The sequence below is a fragment of the Convolutriloba macropyga genome, chromosome 4, assembly GCF_964194025.1.
Source record: "Convolutriloba macropyga chromosome 4, txConMacr16.3, whole genome shotgun sequence".
In the NCBI taxonomy this organism is placed as follows: Eukaryota; Metazoa; Xenacoelomorpha; order Acoela; family Convolutidae; genus Convolutriloba; species Convolutriloba macropyga.
This window is the reverse complement of record NC_134471.1, coordinates 59,488,115-59,507,554: the sequence shown is the minus strand read 5'-3', so window position 1 is coordinate 59,507,554 and position 19,440 is coordinate 59,488,115. Positions and strand designations below refer to the sequence as shown.

General features: G+C 35.6%; 1 protein-coding gene across 1 annotated transcript in view; it reads right to left on the bottom strand.

Annotated features, from left to right (window-relative positions):
- Positions 1–9,330: 9,330 nt before the first annotated feature.
- LOC142337793 (WD repeat domain phosphoinositide-interacting protein 4-like) overlaps positions 9,331–19,440 on the bottom strand; it is a 68,673-nt gene continuing 58,563 nt past the window's right edge. Inside the window, exon 9 of the mRNA XM_075387311.1 lies at positions 9,331–10,061. Coding sequence (XP_075243426.1) covers positions 9,937–10,061 — 125 coding nt within the window. The 3' untranslated portion in view covers positions 9,331–9,936. The remainder of the gene's footprint in view (positions 10,062–19,440) is intronic.

The following is a 19,440-nucleotide window of genomic DNA, read 5'->3' as shown; positions in this document are numbered from 1 at the left end:
GTTCAAGCTTTTGTCATAGGATTTGGTGGTCAATAGTGCCAAAAGCTTTTCTTCAGTCAATTAAAAAAATTGCCAGCTGAAAATTGCGGCTGTCACAAATGGTTTCCGCTAATTTTGCAATGGCATCAATTGTGCTATGTATTTTTTCGAAAACCAAGTTGATCACGATGCAACAAACGAACGTTGAAAAGTAAAAAAACTCGATTAAACATAACGCGTTTAAAAATTTTACTCCACTCAATGAGTAGCGAAAATGGTTATAAAATCTACTTATCTCGTCTTTCGCCCCTGCTTTATGCGGAGGTACAATTTTAGCTTGTTTGAAGGCCGGTAAAGTTAACACATTCATATATCAACACATCATATTGAATGATTGGTTTGATATTTTGATGAAGAAAACTGGAGTAAGAGACCTTTTGGAACATAATGCCTTGGTATTGACACTATTCAGTACTGAACTGATAACATTTTTTTCACTTCCTTAATTTGCTCTGTTAATTTCAAATATTTTGATCCAAGCGCACTCCAAAAAAATTCAGTTTTCTGACTGAGGTATATTAATAGAATTTATTAAAAACAGAAGACCTATTGACATTAGAGGCACTGTTTTCTGTTTTAATAATCATTTGACAACTTTTTTCAGGATAAAGGACCAGCTTGTTGGCATTAGGTCATTTCTCTACGTTGACTAAATACTTTTGTAATGATTCAAAATCACTATTGTCGGCTGTTAGGTTGGTATCATCTGCTAACAGAAAAATTCTGAAGATTAGCACACGTCTGGAAGGTCATTTATGTATATGAGAAAAAGTGGGCTAAGAATCCAGTTTTGTGGAACGCCACAATCTAGCTTCAGCCAGCTGGAGTTGCAGTTATTGACTGAAACAGATTTCAGTCTTTCCGATATGCAATCAAAAATCCATCTTAGGCAAACTCATTTCATACCAAATAGTTCAAGCTTTTGTCATAGGATTTGGTGGTCAATAGTGCCAAAAGCTTTTCTTCAGTCAATTAAAAAAAATTGCCAGCTGAAAATTGCGGCTGTCACAAATGGTTTCCGCTAATTTTGCAATGGCATCAATTGTGCTATGTTTTTTTTCGAAAACCAAGTTGATCACGATGCAACAAACGAACGTTGAAAAGTAAAAAAAACTCGATTAAACATAACGCGTTTTAAAATTTTACTCCACTCAATGAGTAGCGAAAATGGTTATAAAATCTACTTATCTCGTCTTTCGCCCCTGCTTTTTGCGGAGGTACAATTTTAGCTTGTTTGAAGGCCGGTAAAGTTAACACATTCATATATCAACACATCATATTGAATGATTGGTTTGATATTTTGATGAAGAAAACTGGAGTCAGAGAGTTTTTGGAACATAATGCCTTGGTTTTGACACTATTCAGCACTGAACTGATAACATTTTTCTCACTTCCTTAATTTGCTCTGTAAATTTCATATATTTTGATCCAAGCGCACTCCAAAAAAATTCAGTTTTCTGACTCAGGTATATTAATAGAATTTATTAAAAACAGAAGACCTATTGACATTAGAGGCACTGTTTCCTGTTTTAATAATCATTTGACAACTTTTTTCAGGATAAAGGACCAGCTTGTTGGCATTAGGTCATTTCTCTACGTTGACTAAATACTTTTGTAATGATTCAAAATCACTATTGTCGGCTGTTAGGTTGGTATCATCTGCTAACAGAAAAATTCTGAAGATTAGCACACGTCTGGAAGGTCATTTATGTATATGAGAAAAAGTTCCTTAATTTGCTCTGTAAATTTCAAATATTTTGATCCAAGCGCACTCCAAAATAATTCAGTTTTCTGACTCGGGTATATTAATAGAACTTATTAAAAACAGAAGACCTATTGACATTAGACGCACTGTTTCCTGTTTTAATAATCATTTGACAACTTTTTTCAGGATAAAGGACCAGCTTGTTGGCATTAGGTCATTTCTCTACGTTGACTAAATACTTTTGTAATGATTCAAAATCACTATTGTCGGCTGTTAGGTTGGTATCATCTGCTAACAGAAAAATTCTGAAGATTAGCACACGTCTGGAAGGTCATTTATGTATATGAGAAAAAGTGGGCTAAGAATCCAGTTTTGTGGAACGCCACAATCTAGCTTCAGCCAGCTGGAGTTGCAGTTATTGACTGAAACAGATTTCAGTCTTTCCGATATGCAATCAAAAATCCATCTTAGGCAAACTCCTTTCATACCAAATAGTTCAAGCTTTTGTCATAGGATTTGGTGGTCAATAGTGCCAAAAGCTTTTCTTCAGTCAATTAAAAAAATTGCCAGCTGAAAATTGCGGCTGTCACAAATGGTTTCCGCTAATTTTGCAATGGCATCAATTGTTCTATGTTTTTTTTCGAAAACCAAGTTGATCACGATGCAACAAACGAACGTTGAAAAGTAAAAAAAACTCGATTAAACATAACGCGTTTTAAAATTTTACTCCACTCAATGAGTAGCGAAAATGGTTATAAAATCTACTTATCTCGTCTTTCGCCCCTGCTTTTTGCGGAGGTACAATTTTAGCTTGTTTGAAGGCCGGTAAAGTTAACACATTCATATATCAACACATCATATTGAATGATTGGTTTGATATTTTGATGAAGAAAACTGGAGTCAGAGAGTTTTTGGAACATAATGCCTTGGTTTTGACACTATTCAGCACTGAACTGATAACATTTTTCTCACTTCCTTAATTTGCTCTGTAAATTTCATATATTTTGATCCAAGCGCACTCCAAAAAAATTCAGTTTTCTGACTCAGGTATATTAATAGAATTTATTAAAAACAGAAGACCTATTGACATTAGAGGCACTGTTTCCTGTTTTAATAATCATTTGACAACTTTTTTCAGGATAAAGGACCAGCTTGTTGGCATTAGGTCATTTCTCTACGTTGACTAAATACTTTTGTAATGATTCAAAATCACTATTGTCGGCTGTTAGGTTGGTATCATCTGCTAACAGAAAAATTCTGAAGATTAGCACACGTCTGGAAGGTCATTTATGTATATGAGAAAAAGTTCCTTAATTTGCTCTGTAAATTTCAAATATTTTGATCCAAGCGCACTCCAAAATAATTCAGTTTTCTGACTCGGGTATATTAATAGAACTTATTAAAAACAGAAGACCTATTGACATTAGACGCACTGTTTCCTGTTTTAATAATCATTTGACAACTTTTTTCAGGATAAAGGACCAGCTTGTTGGCATTAGGTCATTTCTCTACGTTGACTAAATACTTTTGTATTGATTCAAAAATCACTATTTTCGGCTGTTAGGTTCGTATCATCTGCTAAGAGAAAAGTTCTGAAGATTAGCACACGTCTGGAAGGTCATTTATGTCTATCAGAAGTAGTGGGCCAAGAATAGAGTTTTGTGGAACACCACAATCTAGCTTCATCCAGCTGGAGTTGCAGTTATTGACTGAAACAGATTTCAGTCTTTCCGATATCCAATCAAAAATCCATCTTAGGCAAACTCCTTTCATACCAAATAGTTCAAGCTTTTGTCATAGGATTTGGTGGTCAATAGTGCCAAAAGCTTTTCTTCAGTCAATTAAAAAAATTGCCAGCTGAAAATTGCGGCTGTCACAAATGGTTTCCGCTAATTTTGCAATGGCATCAATTGTGCTATGTATTTTTTCGAAAACCAAGTTGATCACGATGCAACAAACGAACGTTGAAAAGTAAAAAAACTCGATTAAACATAACGCGTTTTCAAATTTTACTCCACTCAATGAGTAGCGAAAATGGTTATAAAATCTACTTATCTCGTCTTTCGCCCCTGCTTTACGCGGAGGTACAATTTTAGCTTGTTTGAAGGCCGGTAAAGTTAACACATTCATATATCAACACAAGATATTGAATGATTGGTTTGATATTTTGATGAAGAAAACTGGAGTCAGAGACTTTTTGGAACATAATGCCTTGGTTTTGACACTATTCAGCACTGAACTGATAACATTTTTCTCACTTCCTTAATTTGCTCTGTAAATTTCATATATTTTGATCCAAGCGCACTCCAAAAAAATTCAGTTTTCTGACTCAGGTATATTAATAGAATTTATTAAAAACAGAAGACCTATTGACATTAGAGGCACTGTTTCCTGTTTTAATAATCATTTGACAACTTTTTTTCAGGATAAAGGACCAGCTTGCTGGCATTAGGTCATTTCTCTACGTTGACTAAATACTTTTGTATTGATTCAAAAATCACTATTTTCGGCTGTTAGGTTCGTATCATCTGCTAAGAGAAAAGTTCTGAAGATTAGCACACGTCTGGAAGGTCATTTATGTCTATCAGAAGTAGTGGGCCAAGAATAGAGTTTTGTGGAACACCACAATCTAGCTTCATCCAGCTGGAGTTGCAGTTATTGACTGAAACAGATTTCAGTCTTTCCGATATGCAATCAAAAATCCATCTTAGGCAAACTCCTTTCATACCAAATAGTTCAAGCTTTTGTCATAGGATTTGGTGGTCAATAGTGCCAAAAGCTTTTCTTCAGTCAATTAAAAAAATTGCCAGCTGAAAATTGCGGCTGTCACAAATGGTTTCCGCTAATTTTGCAATGGCATCAATTGTGCTATGTATTTTTTCGAAAACCAAGTTGATCACGATGCAACAAACGAACGTTGAAAAGTAAAAAAACTCGATTAAACATAACGCGTTTAAAAATTTTACTCCACTCAATGAGTAGCGAAAATGGTTATAAAATCTCCTTATCTCGTCTTTCGCCTCTGCTTTATGCGGAGGTACAAAATTTAGCTTGTTTGAAGGCCGGTAAAGTTAACACATTCATATATCAACACATCATATTGAATGATTGGTTTGATATTTTGATGAAGAAAACTGGAGTCAGGGACTTTTTGGAACATAATGCCTTGGTTTTGACACTATTCAGCACTGAACTGATAACATTTTTCTCACTTCCTTAATTTGCTCTGTAAATTTCATATATTTTGATCCAAGCGCACTCCAAAAAAATTCAGTTTTCTGACTCAGGTATATTAATAGAATTTATTAAAAACAGAAGACCTATTGACATTAGAGGCACTGTTTCCTGTTTTAATAATCATTTGACAACTTTTTTTCAGGATAAAGGACCAGCTTGCTGGCATTAGGTCATTTCTCTACGTTGACTAAATACTTTTGTATTGATTCAAAAATCACTATTTTCGGCTGTTAGGTTCGTATCATCTGCTAAGAGAAAAGTTCTGAAGATTAGCACACGTCTGGAAAGTCATTTATGTCTATCAGAAGTAGTGGGCCAAGAATAGAGTTTTGTGGAACACCACAATCTAGCTTCATCCAGCTGGAGTTGCAGTTATTGACTGAAACAGATTTCAGTCTTTCCGATATGCAATCAAAAATCCATCTTAGGCAAACTCCTTTCATACCAAATAGTTCAAGCTTTTGTCATAGGATTTGGTGGTCAATAGTGCCAAAAGCTTTTCTTCAGTCAATTAAAAAAATTGCCAGCTGAAAATTGCGGCTGTCACAAATGGTTTCCGCTAATTTTGCAATAGCATCAATTGTGCTATGTATTTTTTCGAAAACCAAGTTGATCACGATGCAACAAACGAACGTTGAAAAGTAAAAAAACTCGATTAAACATAACGCGTTTAAAAATTTTACTCCACTCAATGAGTAGCGAAAATGGTTATAAAATCTACTTATCTCGTCTTTCGCCCCTGCTTTATGCGGAGGTACAAAATTTAGCTTGTTTGAAGGCCGGTAAAGTTAACACATTCATATATCAACACATCATATTGAATGATTGGTTTGATATTTTGATGAAGAAAACTGGAGTAAGAGACCTTTTGGAACATAATGCCTTGGTATTGACACTATTCAGTACTGAACTGATAACATTTTTTTCACTTCCTTAATTTGCTCAGTAAATTTTAAGTATTTTGATCCAAGCGCACTCCAAAAAAATTCAGTTTTCTGACTCAGGTATATTAATAGAATTTATTAAAAACAGAAGACCTATTGATATTAGAGGCACTGTTTTCTGTTTTAATAATCATTTGACAACTTTTTTCAGGATAAAGGACCAGCTTGTTGGCATTAGGTCAATTCTCTACGTTGACTAAATACTTTTGTAATGATTCAAAATCACTATTGTCGGCTGTTAGGTTGGTATCATCTGCTAACAGAAAAATTCTGAAGATTAGCACACGTCTGGAAGGTCATTTATGTATATGAGAAAAAGTGGGCTAAGAATCCAGTTTTGTGCAACGCCACAATCTAGCTTCAGCCAGCTGGAGTTGCAGTTATTGACTGAAACAGATTGCAGTCTTTCCGATATGCAATCAAAAATCCATCTTAGGCAAACTCCTTTTATAACATATAGTTCAAGCTTTTGTCATAGGATTTGGTGGTCAATGGTGCCAAAAGCTTTTCTTCAGTCAATAAAAATGTGGCTAGCTGAAAATTGCTGCTGTCACAAACTGTTTCCGCTAATTTTGCAATGGCATCAATTGTGCTAAGTTCTTTTTTCGAAAACCAAGTTGATCGGGATGGAACAAACGAACGTTTAAAAGTACGTAAAAACTCGATTAAACAGTACGCGTTTAAAAATTTGACTCCACTCAATGAGTAGCGAAAATGGTGTTAAAATCTATTTATCTGGTCTTTCGCCCCTGCTTTATGCGGAGGTACAATTTTAGCTTGTTTTAGTGGAAATTTACCGTCTTTAATAGATTCATTTACAAGATGAACAATATACTTGCAATTTAAGGAAGGTGATTACTTGGTTAAAATCGTACTAATACCATCAACTTTCGAATATGATTTCTCTTTGAGGTCCTCAATTATTTGCAAAATTTCGTTTCGAAATGCTTCATTAAGCCACAGTTGATTAACCTGACGGCTGACAAAGACCTCATTTGGGATGTTTTCTTTTAGATTCTGTCCTATACCTACAAAAAAGTGTTGAGCTCGTTTGCCACATCTAAGTTATTATCAATTCACCTACCATCTTTTATAAGGTGAGGAACGCTAGAGTTTTTAATAAAAACGCCCTTAAGCTCATTTAAATATATATAAACTTGTTTTGAGACCCCGATGCATATTGAGATTTTCGGCTCATAGTAAATTTTCTATTTGGTTTTGATTGTTTTCCCCACTTAAGTAGTCCTTTAAATTTCATAATCTTCCGCTGTTCTGACGGTCTATTTTCCATGACCTGTGTAATTCGTTTCCTTTGCAATTCAAAATTTCAGGTTTTCTCCTTGTACTACCATTTAGGTTTTCTCATTGTACTACCGTTGGAACTCCGATACGGTACTAACATTGCTAATACTTCTTTAAAAATATTTTCAAATCTGTCAAATGCGCAGTTTATACTTTCCGTTTCCTGGTATCTTATTGTAGCTATTGATTAAGAAAAGTTTTTAAGAAAAGCAGACATTTTATTCAAAAACTTTTTTCAAGCAGACATTTTAATTAAAAAAACTGTTGACACGAAAACCAATTTCGGAAAAACAACTTTGGCTATTCTTCTCAAATTGCAAAATGATAGGAAAATGATCGAAATAATTTTGATCCTCAGTTACAAAAACTTTCTGAATCTTCAATTGGGATCATCATTACCTGCTAGCCAAGATTCTGTTAAGCATATGACGCAAAGCGGAGACTCAAAACAAGATATCAGTGCCCTTTATTATTAATGATGTTTTGTTAATGGGTCTAGTATTTAAGTGTAAAATTTTGAAGTGAGTTGATGCAGATCTGCTTTGCTCCGAAACGAATGTTCCTCAATATCTCTGAATGAGACCCAAAAAATCTAGCAAGTAGTCTTTATCAGCTCTCCTGCTTTTTAGTTCCTCCCTCCAGTAGATTGCTAGAGTCGCTCTTCTAAGGATTTTCACGAATAAGTTTTAGGGAAGGCATTTTGGTTGATAAATGTGTACCAGGCGCAAAATTTGGTTGCTTTGTTAGCTTTGGAACATGCTTGTTGTAAATAATTTCACTCACTTTCATTGAAAACGCTGTTTTGGTGCGTCCTTGGCTTTGCTTTTGTTGTGGGTTCCTTGGATAACTGAATTTGAGATCAATTTTACAAGCAAAGGGTTGCAATTCAATAATATCCTGATTAGAGTTCAGTTTTAGACATCGCGTCATCCCATGACTCGATTTGCACAAGTGGTGCCTAGGTCTCAGTAGTGACTTTTAATTGCTTTACTTGAGCCTCCCCTTTCAATGATTTATCGCACTTGCTCAATCGCTCCAGAATAAAAACCGTTTTTCTATTATTTGGATTCCTATAATTCCGTAGCCAATCCTTAAGTGCTAATAAAAAATATTTTTTTTACAAGGCTTAAGGCTAAAACTGTAGGGAACAAAGAACTGCTCCACAAAAAATGCTAAAGGTTACTCTGAGCAGTTTAATCTATACCCACTGGTGAGGGATGGTCAAATTAAATCAGAGGAAACTTGCATATCATTTGTTTTCACTAAAAAAGCGCTTTATACTGCTTGTTCAGCAGTTTTGAACACCATGCAGACATGGCTACAAGTGGTGTACCGCGTTATAATGACCTCGGACTAAACCAGTTTCACCTGTTTCTTGCGATTAAATGTCGGACCATTTTACGCCACAACCTTAGTTTGTAACTATTTGTAACAATTTTAAAATTTGTCGCCATAAGTTTTGACATTTTTTTAAAGGCAAATCAATTAGGGCAAGTAACTAATAAGCACATTTTCGGAAAACTGAACATCTTGTAAGAAACTCACATCAACATTGCGTGAGTGGTAATTGAGTACTGAGTTAAAAATTTAGAAAAAAAATAGATAGTTTTTCTTGCTTCCCTAATGAAGTTAGTATTAAGATAAAACCGTGTCGGCATCGTCATATTTCAGATCAGTATCTGCGGTCTACCCATTTTTCTTTTACATTACACAAGTTCAAAGATCTATAATTCCTCTCTATAGCAATCCTTAGGAGCACTTCAGACCTTTATGACGTAACAATTCTCTTCATCTGGTGAGCAAAGAAGATAAGAAAACAGTATGCGTTCATTCTACCTAATTATTCATGAAATTCCACAGTTCTAGCACAGTTACATGCTGTGCCAATCGATTAGTTGAAAGCAGTCAGTTTGATTGAAGCTGTCTCTCTAATTTCCTCAAATAAACAACTCCATTACGCGTTGCCAACGTCATCTAAGGTACCATGGCTAATTTTATTAAATTTCCTTGTTGAGAAACGCGATAAGACAAGACGTCATTGAAAACAAATTTCTATGGAAACTATCAGAAATGTTCCCCGTTTTGGTCATGGACGAAAACAAATTTTGACTAAATAATTAATTTTCTGTATTCTACTTTCGGTCTTTTATCTAAATTGCATCGTTTCCATAAGAATAAATAAATGCACACTAAAACGACAAACTAAACACTTGAGAATAATAGTTAAAGAAACAAGTGAAAAATTGAAGAGAAAAGCGTGAATAATTTAAACGGAATATTGAACTAATTCACGCCCTGTGGCTATTATCCAAATGAGACCTGGGGAAACTAACGCTGGTGAATCGTTTTTAAAATTATTCAAGGAATCATGCAAGTTATGGCACAATCCTTTGAAACGCTAAACACCCATAGGTTTGTTGTAATGCGAACCTCTCAATTGATCAGCGGGCCAATAATTTTGAAGATAAAATTATTTCCAAGTGGATAATCTCACGTGAAAATTCAACGTCATGACAAAATCGAAAATACTGTAGCACCCAAATGTACACCACCGTTGTTGAATATCACCCAAAATTTATTATGAATGCCTTAACTAAATTAATATTCAAAAAAGCTTGTACTTAAGGGAGAAACGACTGCAGAAACTAATCTATGCTGGCACATGACTCTCAATGGAAAAAGAGAATCCAGAATGCAAAAAAGTAAATGTTAGAAATCGTTTTCGGGTGAGGATAGAGCTAGCTGTAGGAAGTTGTCGTACATCTCTCTTTTGATGAGTCCACTGCCATCTACACTGAAGATGTACTTGAAGTAGGAACCATCAGAACAGATTGCTAAAACACATACTATATAGAGCACATTGAAGCGTATACCTCAAACAAAGCTGCATGAAAAGCTTATACCCCGTTGCATAAACCAACAAATGTTGGTAAAACTATAGGGTCTTAAAAACCTAATCTGATACCATATTCGAACAACACGGGGTTCCTGGTCCTTCCATTAATTCCTACCTACGAAATGCCTCTTTTGCTTTTGCATGCACCCAGCTCGTGTTTACTATCAAGGTTGCAAAATCACTACCAGGTTGAGATCCCAGACGGAAGCAAGTATGTCCAGACCGAAGATGAACGCACGAGGGGGGCGTCGTGCGTTCAAAATTACATAGTCTGGAAACACCAAAAAACACACGAAAGTCTGAACATGAACGCACGAAAGTCTGTCGAACGCACGAAAGTCTGGACATGAACGCACGAAAGTCTGAACATGAACGCACGAAAGTCTGGTGAACGCACGAAAGTCTGGACATGAACGCACGAAAACTGGACATGAACGCACGAAAGTCTGAACATGAACGCACGAAAATCCGGACATGAACGCGCGAAAGTCTGGACATGAACGCACGAAAGTCTGGTGACTGCAAGAAAGTCTGGACATGAACGCACGAAAGTCTGGACATGAACGCACGAAAGTCTGGTGACCGCAAGAAAGTCTGGACATGAACGCACGAAAGTCTGATCATGAACGCACAAAAAATCGTGCATGAGCAGAAAAATTGTAACAAAAGATTAATAAACAACAGTTTGTTCCGACCTCCAATAAAATGGACCGACAATTTTGTTAAGCCATTTTTGACAGAGATACAAGAGTGACATAGTTAGAAAAAATCCTCGAAAAAAGAATTGGTTGTTGAACAGATATCAAAGTTGATTTCTCGGTGAACATTGGACGAATAAATTTCCAAAACTTCTCACTTATCAAGGTTGCAAAATCACTACCAGGTTGAGGAGATCCCAGACGGAAGCAAGTATGTCCAGACCGAAGATGAACGCACGAGGGGGGCGTCGTGCGTTCAAAATTACATAGTCTGGAAACACCAAAAAACGCAAAAAGTCTGAACATGAACGCACGAAAGTCTGTCGAACGCACGAAAGTCTGGACATGAACGCACGAAAGTCTGAACATGAACGCACGAAAGTCTGGTGAACGCACGAAAGTCTGGACATGAACGCACGAAAACTGGACATGAACGCACGAAAGTCTGAACATGAACGCACGAAAATCTGGACATGAACGCACGAAAGTCTGGACATGAACGCACGAAAGTCTGGTGAACGCAGGAAAGTCTGGACAAGAACGCACGAAAGTCTGGACATGAACGCACGAAAGTCTGGTGAACGCAAGAAAGTCTGGACATGAACGCACGAAAGTCTGATCATGAACGCACAAAAAATCGTGCATGAGCAGAAAAATTGTAACAAAAGATTAATAAACAACAGTTTGTTCCGACCTCCAATAAAATGGACCGACAATTTTGTTAAGCCATTTTTGACAGAGATACAAGAGTGACATAGTTAGAAAAAATCCTCGAAAAAAGAATTGGTTGTTGAACAGATATCAAAGTTGATTTCTCGGTGAACATTGGACGAATAAATTTCCAAAACTTCTCACTTTTCTCGCCTTCTTACGCAACGAAAAACGCTACATTACCAAGTAGTGAAAAAAATTGTAAAAACAAGTGGACTAAATAAGTATCTCTTAAAAGACCCGAACAACATAAAACATTCAGTAAATATCAGATTCAAATTAAAAACAGTTAATAAATTGAAAAACAAAAAAACTCGTTTTCAATTTATTGAAATCTATTTATTCAATTTATCCTTCATCCAAAAATTCTGCTTTCTAGTATGTTGTCTGTGCTCAAAAAGACAAATACTTTTCCAAGACTCAAGATGTATTTTTCAAAAAGTTCAAAGACCTCATGACAAAAGTTCTATCTTGAGTTCCCAATAAAGTTCCAAATCTTTGCCATCCTCTCTCGTAAGAAGAGGCCGACCCTTTGATGTCAAATTAGGGATCAACGATTTCAAATTTTAAAATAACTCTTCCTCTACAATAACAGCCTTCGTACATATTTTTTTCGTTCAGTGTCTGTTTTTTAAAATAACAAATAATCTTTTCATAGTTTGAGTTTATTTTTAAAACCCATGCTATCTTAATAGATTTGGTCGCTAGTCTTTTGTTTTCAAAAACTCTAGAGAAAGCAGAAATACATGTTCTGCGAGACAATGAATCGATGCAGAAAAACATCAATATATCATTTGGATACATACCATAAGAATTCGAATTCATTTCAATTAGAAAATTTTGAATTCGTTTCCAAGTTTCCTTCTATAATAGTTTCTACGGGTCTCTACTCATTTGAAATAATCATTGGCAGAGTACCTGAGAAAATTGTAGTTTAAGATAATAAGAGGAAATACTTTTGGAGCAAAGAAGTTTTTAGTTGCAGCTTTAGTGGCATCAATTTAAAATAAACATTATCATCTGTTCTAATCAACCGACCCGTTTTCTATACTGGACGTTAAAATGACTAGAACAAAATAGAAAAAAAACAGAAAAGATGTACGGCAAATTGTCGCACGTGAACAAAAAAAAGCACATTCAAAAACACGAATATTTGTTCAAACACCGTTTTCTCACTCTGATTTAAAATTAAACTGAAAAAAGTTTACCACGCAAGACCACACTCATTTTCGCTCTTATGTTTCTACATAACAAAAATTACTGCAACAATTTGACTTCAAAAAAATATTGAAAATGGGCGAACAGATCTTAAGAAAAAAAACAATAAATTCAATTTCATTGATTTGTAAATAAGAGAGCGCCCCAATAACAGCCTTTACGAGATTGAAGGGGGCTATTAATGCAATTAAAGTAAAAAGATGTAAAAACATACCCAACAGATTGCTGGAAAATTGTCACCACTGTTTCACATCACCCCAATTGAGATTGAAAGAACAGAAAATTTTAAAATATATTTGTAAAAAACATTTTAAAATTGCAAACTAATTTGATCTCAATTCGTAGTTGAACATAATTCTGCTTCACAATTAGAGGACACAGGGAATAATAACAGTACCAATAAGCATTAGATGAAAAATATGACATAAGAACAAACTAAGTACCGGGCACCTAAAATTTCCATCTCTGTTTTAATACTTTCTCTCTTCAATCTAGAATATTTTGCTGAGCAACCGCTGCTTAACAGAACTTTGATCAGAATGAATTCGCTGCTAAACGACGTTTAAAAAAGACAGCCAGAAGTATTCCGGAAAATACTCGACTTCACAAAAACAACTAGCCTTCCAAATAACTAAAATCTAATGGGCATACGCATAAAAGCAGAAATCAAAATTGTCAAAAAATGAAAGGAAAATTAGCCAAAAAGTACGAACACAGCCAGCAGATTGCCGGAAAATAAAAAACCGATAACGCGCTAGACGAACATCGGGATTAAAACAGAAAAAGAAAAAAGATTGAAATAGACGAATTTTTTTCCTAATTTTCAGAATATGTTCTAAATCAGTATACAGTTTCAGTTAGGTTCTAAACCTCTACTTACTTCTAAACTGAAGGGTATTAAGCTTAATAATAATATCAGCTAGCAATCTCTCTAATGAACTTTGATAACCTAATGCACTATGACTTAATGACCGGGCTTCATCGGTTTATCCCGCTTCTTTTGATTTTGCTCTTTTGACGTTGACGGCATTCAATACATTGCGTAATTCAATGCCTGAAAGAGTTTGAAATCCATCCAGTTGAAAAATCGTGAAAATGTAAAAATCGCGAAACGTGAAAATCGTGACTTATGTAAAACGAAAAACGTGATCAAAAAGTAAAGCGAATAAAAGGAGAGCACCTAAATAATAACCATTTGAGAGGCTGAAGGCGGCTATTAATAACTTCTAAAAAAATAGGAAAAATTCATTACTTTTTCATATAGTACAAGTACATACACAAATTAAAGACAATTTTTTATGTAATCGAGACTATAAAAGTGCTCATAAATAGTAAGCTAGCCAAAATAAGCTCACAAAAGTCTCATGCAGAAAAACAATGCAATGAGTAAAATTGCCTAAAAATCTGCAAAATAGTTTAGAAAGCTCCAAAAAAACTTAACTTACTGAGGCGCTATCGAAACAACAGTTTCAGTTAGATTCTGAAACTATAAATAATACAGCTTCTAAAATGAAGTATATTAAGCCTGAGACTAATGCCAAATAGCTAATAAACATTGATAACCTAATTCACTATGACCTAATGCCTGGACTTTATATGTTCATCTCATTTTCTGAATTTGCTCTATTGATCTTGGCCGCATTCACTCCATTGCGTAATTCAGTGAGTGAAAGAATTTCAAATCCATTCGGTTGAAAGACTGAGTGAGGCAAGTCAGGAGTCAAGCTCGAAAATCGTGACCTATTTTAAACGCAAAACGTTATCAAAAGGTAACGCGAATAATGAAAGAGGAGAGCCTAAATAATAGCCCATGAGAGGCGGATGGCGGCTATTAACAAAAACAAAACCGAATAACGTCGTGCAAATCGTTCTCAATCGACCGGCGAGTGTTTGGCTTCGATATGAGCCAGCTGGGTCTTAGGGATGGCAGCATAAGGGGCTTGAGTGGAGGGGCTAACGCGATGGGGGGTTGAGAGGGCTCGACGAGAGGGCTCAAATCAAATCGCCAGCTGGAGGAAGAGGGACGGGATGCATTTTCTACAATTTCAGTCGATGGCATACTAAATGATTAGTAGTGCATAAGGCTCTAGGACGGCTGCTCAGCCACTTAATGCTCTCTGGGGTCTACATGATTATCTAGTTTTTGACGAAGAAAAGTCAAACGGTTAGACTAATCACCGGTCAAGCCAAAAATTGTATAAAAAAGACAACAGGACTGATATAAATGCTGCAAACTTCGCTCGGGAGCCATTAATAATGAGAGGTGCACCTAATTTCTGGTGGATTGCTCTCAAACCACCGACGTGCGGTTGGCTTGGATACCGTCCGACTGAGGCTTAAGGATGCTAACGTTTTTTCTGGATAGGGGTGAGCAGAATGGGGGGTCAAAATTCCGTGCTCCGTAGTTTATTCACTCCCTGCACTTCGGGTTTCGTTGTTCGCTCACTTTAACATGACCGACTAAATTCTGGTGGATTGCTCTCAAACCACCGACGTGCAGTTGGCTTCGCTACCGTCCAACTAGGGCGTAAGCATGCTAACGTTTTTTTTTGGATAGGCGTGAGCAAAATGGGGGTTCAAAATTCCGTGCTCCATACTTTATTCACTCCCTCCACTTCCGGTTTCGTTGCTCGTTCGCTTTAACATAACCGACTAACTTCTGGTGGATTGCTCTCAAGCCACCGACGTGAGGTTGGATTCGGTACCGTCCGACTGAGGCTTAAGGATGCTAACAATTTTTTTGGATGGGGTGAGCAAAATGGGGGGGGGGGGTCCAAAGTGCGTGCTCCTCGAGTCGCAATAAAAACAGGGCCGCTATAAAAGCCGGCTGAGAAAATGAGGGCGGCCATTGATCAACTTTCAACGTAAATATGTTTCAATCGATTAATATTCACAGGAATAAAAATCTGGGTTATGCTCTATGACTTCCAAGACTTATTGTTCCAACCCCCTTTAGTGGGAGAGGACCTATAAATCAACTGGCTTTTTCCGTCAATTTTTGCCGATCGATATATTTATTGTACAAGATTGTGAGTGGTATCATTAGAAAGCATGTCAAGCGAAGAATTTAAAATAAAAGATTTTTATGAGCTTCGCTTTTTCCGAGGAGTTATGGAGGTTTCAAGATTTGTGGACGTTAGACTAACTTCCGTTGTTATGTTCATATTTTTCGTAATTTTTGCTTAAATTTCAATCAATTTCCACTAAAATATGCACAAAATTGCAAAGATAGTCTCATTGGTTTTACGTCTAAAGGAAGAAGAGAGTTGGTGAATAGTTGGAACCAATTGTTTTGGCAAGGTTTTCAGCCAAATTTTTGAAAATTCAGCATTTTCTTTTTAAAAATGGCATCAAATACGCCTATTTGAACCCCTTTGTCCAGTTTGACCAGTGACGCAGATATAAAAAATGTTGACACGATCTTTCTCGCCTCATATAAGGGCTAATTGAACCTCCAGTTCCTAAAAAATATAGGAAGTAACACTTTTGCGGTGTTTCGCTAATTTAAACCGATATTTTAAAAAATGTAGATTATTTTTGATATTAAGATTTTCGTTTGCTAGAAAACTATTAGGCAATTTTTTAGAACAATTGCCTTTTGCAACAGCCGTGCAGCGGTAGCAAAATCGGTTTTGGTCTCATTGTTGATTTTTGCAATGAAAAAAAGATTCTATGTATTTTATATCTGTCCTTTGAAATAATTTTGCATTTTTTTAATCCCAATTAGATAAAAGCCCTCTGCCAATTAAAGTTTCAATTATAAAGAAGTTCCCTATTGTTCCAGAAAGCTCCAATTAAACAATTTTGTTTTATGAGTTAAGTTCAAGGTTTTGATGACTCCGACCAATTGTTTTTGTAAATTTTTAATGAATACTTGAGATTTGCCAGCAATTATTGTTCTTTTCGTAGTTTTATAACTGAGTCTAATTAATCAAATGCTCAATTCGGTAACTAGTGAGCTATTAAGGAAACTTTCTATCGCTTTCAGTTAATATATAAGGGTTTTTTGAAAAAAAAACTCGATAAGTATCCAAAATTCATCATTTTTTTTATACAAGGAGCTTTTGGCCAATTTAGAACTTTCGGTACATTTGGCACATTTTTCGTTTCAATGGAGAACCAGCAAGAGGTATACCAGCTTTGGTCTAGTTGTGCAATTTCATATTTTTTCATAAATGCTTCGGATTGTTATGGGGGGCTGTATACTTTTTTAAAATACATTAGACTTTTTTCTATGTTAGTCAGAGACCAAAATCATTTGGCACCAAGCCTGAATTTTTGACGAGTCAAATTTACGTGCAAGGAGAGACCAATAAACACAAATAATAACTTCTTCTGAAAGCGTATGGTTTTTGGCTTCAACACCGTTGGCATAAAGTTGTTCTGGAAATTTTGAGTTCTGCCTGTATTCTGAGTTAATGTGTAGTCTTTTGACCTAATCTGAGAAATTACACGTTCAATTGGCTTCCTGTGCAATGACAAGTTAAAACATTTACCATTTTTCAGTTCAAAATTTACGCCCCTTCTTGTCTTGCGGTTTTAAAAAAATTGTGTTTAACAAAATAATTGTTTTTTTTTTTAGATTTGCAACTTTCAATATTATTCCTGCACCATTTAAATGTAGTCTATGCAAAACGAGAGGTCGAATGTTCAAGCGAATTAGTTTGCATTCTTAATTGCTGTTTCATTATTTAAATATGGGTTTTTTTAATGTTGATACTACAAGTTTTCATTTACAATTTTTATTTTTTTTTGACATTTTCGAATCTGGGAGGTGCTCTTTGAATATCGTGCCCGATCGTCACTTCAATGGCGCATTAATGACAAGTCACATATCACATTAATGGCGTTGCCATAAGACGCAAGTGAATCTATTCATTATTTTTGGTGAATAGTTTTGATCTTATAGGCTTCGACACCGTTTTCTTCGCTAAATTGAAAAGAATTTTTGACTTTTGCTTGTATTTGTTCTTTTTGCAGACGTATGACCTTCTGGATAGCTCCAATGCTATTGTATTAAGGTCTCGATGAAGTCCTAGGAATGATGTCAGTTGATAGCTAATTGCTTTCACTTTGAGTTTCAATGTTTTCAAAAAGTGTAATTGTGTTTTGTAATTTTGTCTTTTTGTTTTCTGTCTACTTCTTAATCATTCTTAAGAAAGACAGGTCCCATATCTTTTCTGGTAAAATGTAATTCATTTGGTTAAGTTAATTTTTGGTATTTTACTTTTTTCCTCTAGTTTACTTTTATCTGATGCTATCTTGACTTTTTCATTATTTTAAAAAAAATAGATCGACATTGAGTTTTGGTCGTCAGTAAGGCTTGTCGATTTTATTTGATTTTCTTGTTTGTCTTGTCTCTTACTCTCCTTAATGGCAGTATTCTCGGCCCTATAATGACTCATTGTTTCATGTGTATAGTGGTATTTTTTTGACATTTTCCAATTTGGGAGGTGCTCTTTGAATATCGTGTCCGATCGTCACTTCAATGGCGCATTAATGACAAGTCACATATCACATTAATGGCGTTGCAATAAGGCGCAAGTGATTCTATTCATTATTTTTGGTGAATAGTTTTGATCTTATAGGCTTCGACACCGTTTTCTTCGCTAAATTGAAAAGACTTTGATTTTTGCTTGTATTTGTTCTTTTTGCAGTCGTATGACCTTCACTCAAGAATTTATAAAGATTATTTATGCAGAGATATCAGCGAAATTATCAGAAAAATTCGGCTGGCGACGGGAAATTCCTTGCTATAAATAACATGAGGACGTCAAAGTAAACATTGCGTGACTTCGAAATGAATTAACCGACATTAAATGAAATAAATCTATAGGATGTATGTTGGGCTCAGCGAAAAAATAAAGCAACTCGGTTCTTTTACAGTTCTTCTTAATCACAAAAAACTTTTAGGACCTTTTCCGTTTGTGCCCCCCAGCTCAGTGCGTTCATAATAATTGCACCCCCAGACGCATGATTTGCCATATATTTTACAATGGGGGCGCAACGGAAAAGATCCATTTGTTTTATATCATGATTGCTAAATACAGCTGCAGTTAAGGTGATTCAATCAAGCTTGACAAAAGGTAGCCGCATACAGTGGAAAATTTTGTTTTATCCTCCATTCTTCTGAAGTGACCTTTACTCTTGCCTTAACTAAGAACAAACTGATTCTTCATGGCTTCTTATCTCGCTCATACGATAAGTTAAGTTGCCCTATTCAATAGGAAACCGCCAAGTTACAAAAAGTTACGCCTCTTTCCATTGCAAACATATCTGCCGGAACAAAGAGGCTAAAAGGTGACAAATAATTCCTCGAGGCCACGATGTGAAAATTTGAGTTTCATAAACCAGATCGACTTTTTAGTTATCATGCGCTTCTTCGTTTGCATCAAAGAGGTTTAACCACCCTCCCCCATTCTTATTTACATTCTAGTTTAGACTTAATCAGATTTTCGAGGTTATCTTTCCCCTTTGTTTCAGGCCATCGAATGCTAAGAGTTCTTTGTGTGGTCTTTCCCTTTTAATAAAACAATTTTCTACTGATCTTTCAATTCAATCAACTTCTTGCTTCTTCAACTTTCTATTCCACAACTCTTCCAACTACTTCTATTTTTGGTTAGTACCCAACTATTTTATTTTACAATTGTAACCAATCAGATCAATCTATTTTCCATAATATCTGTATAA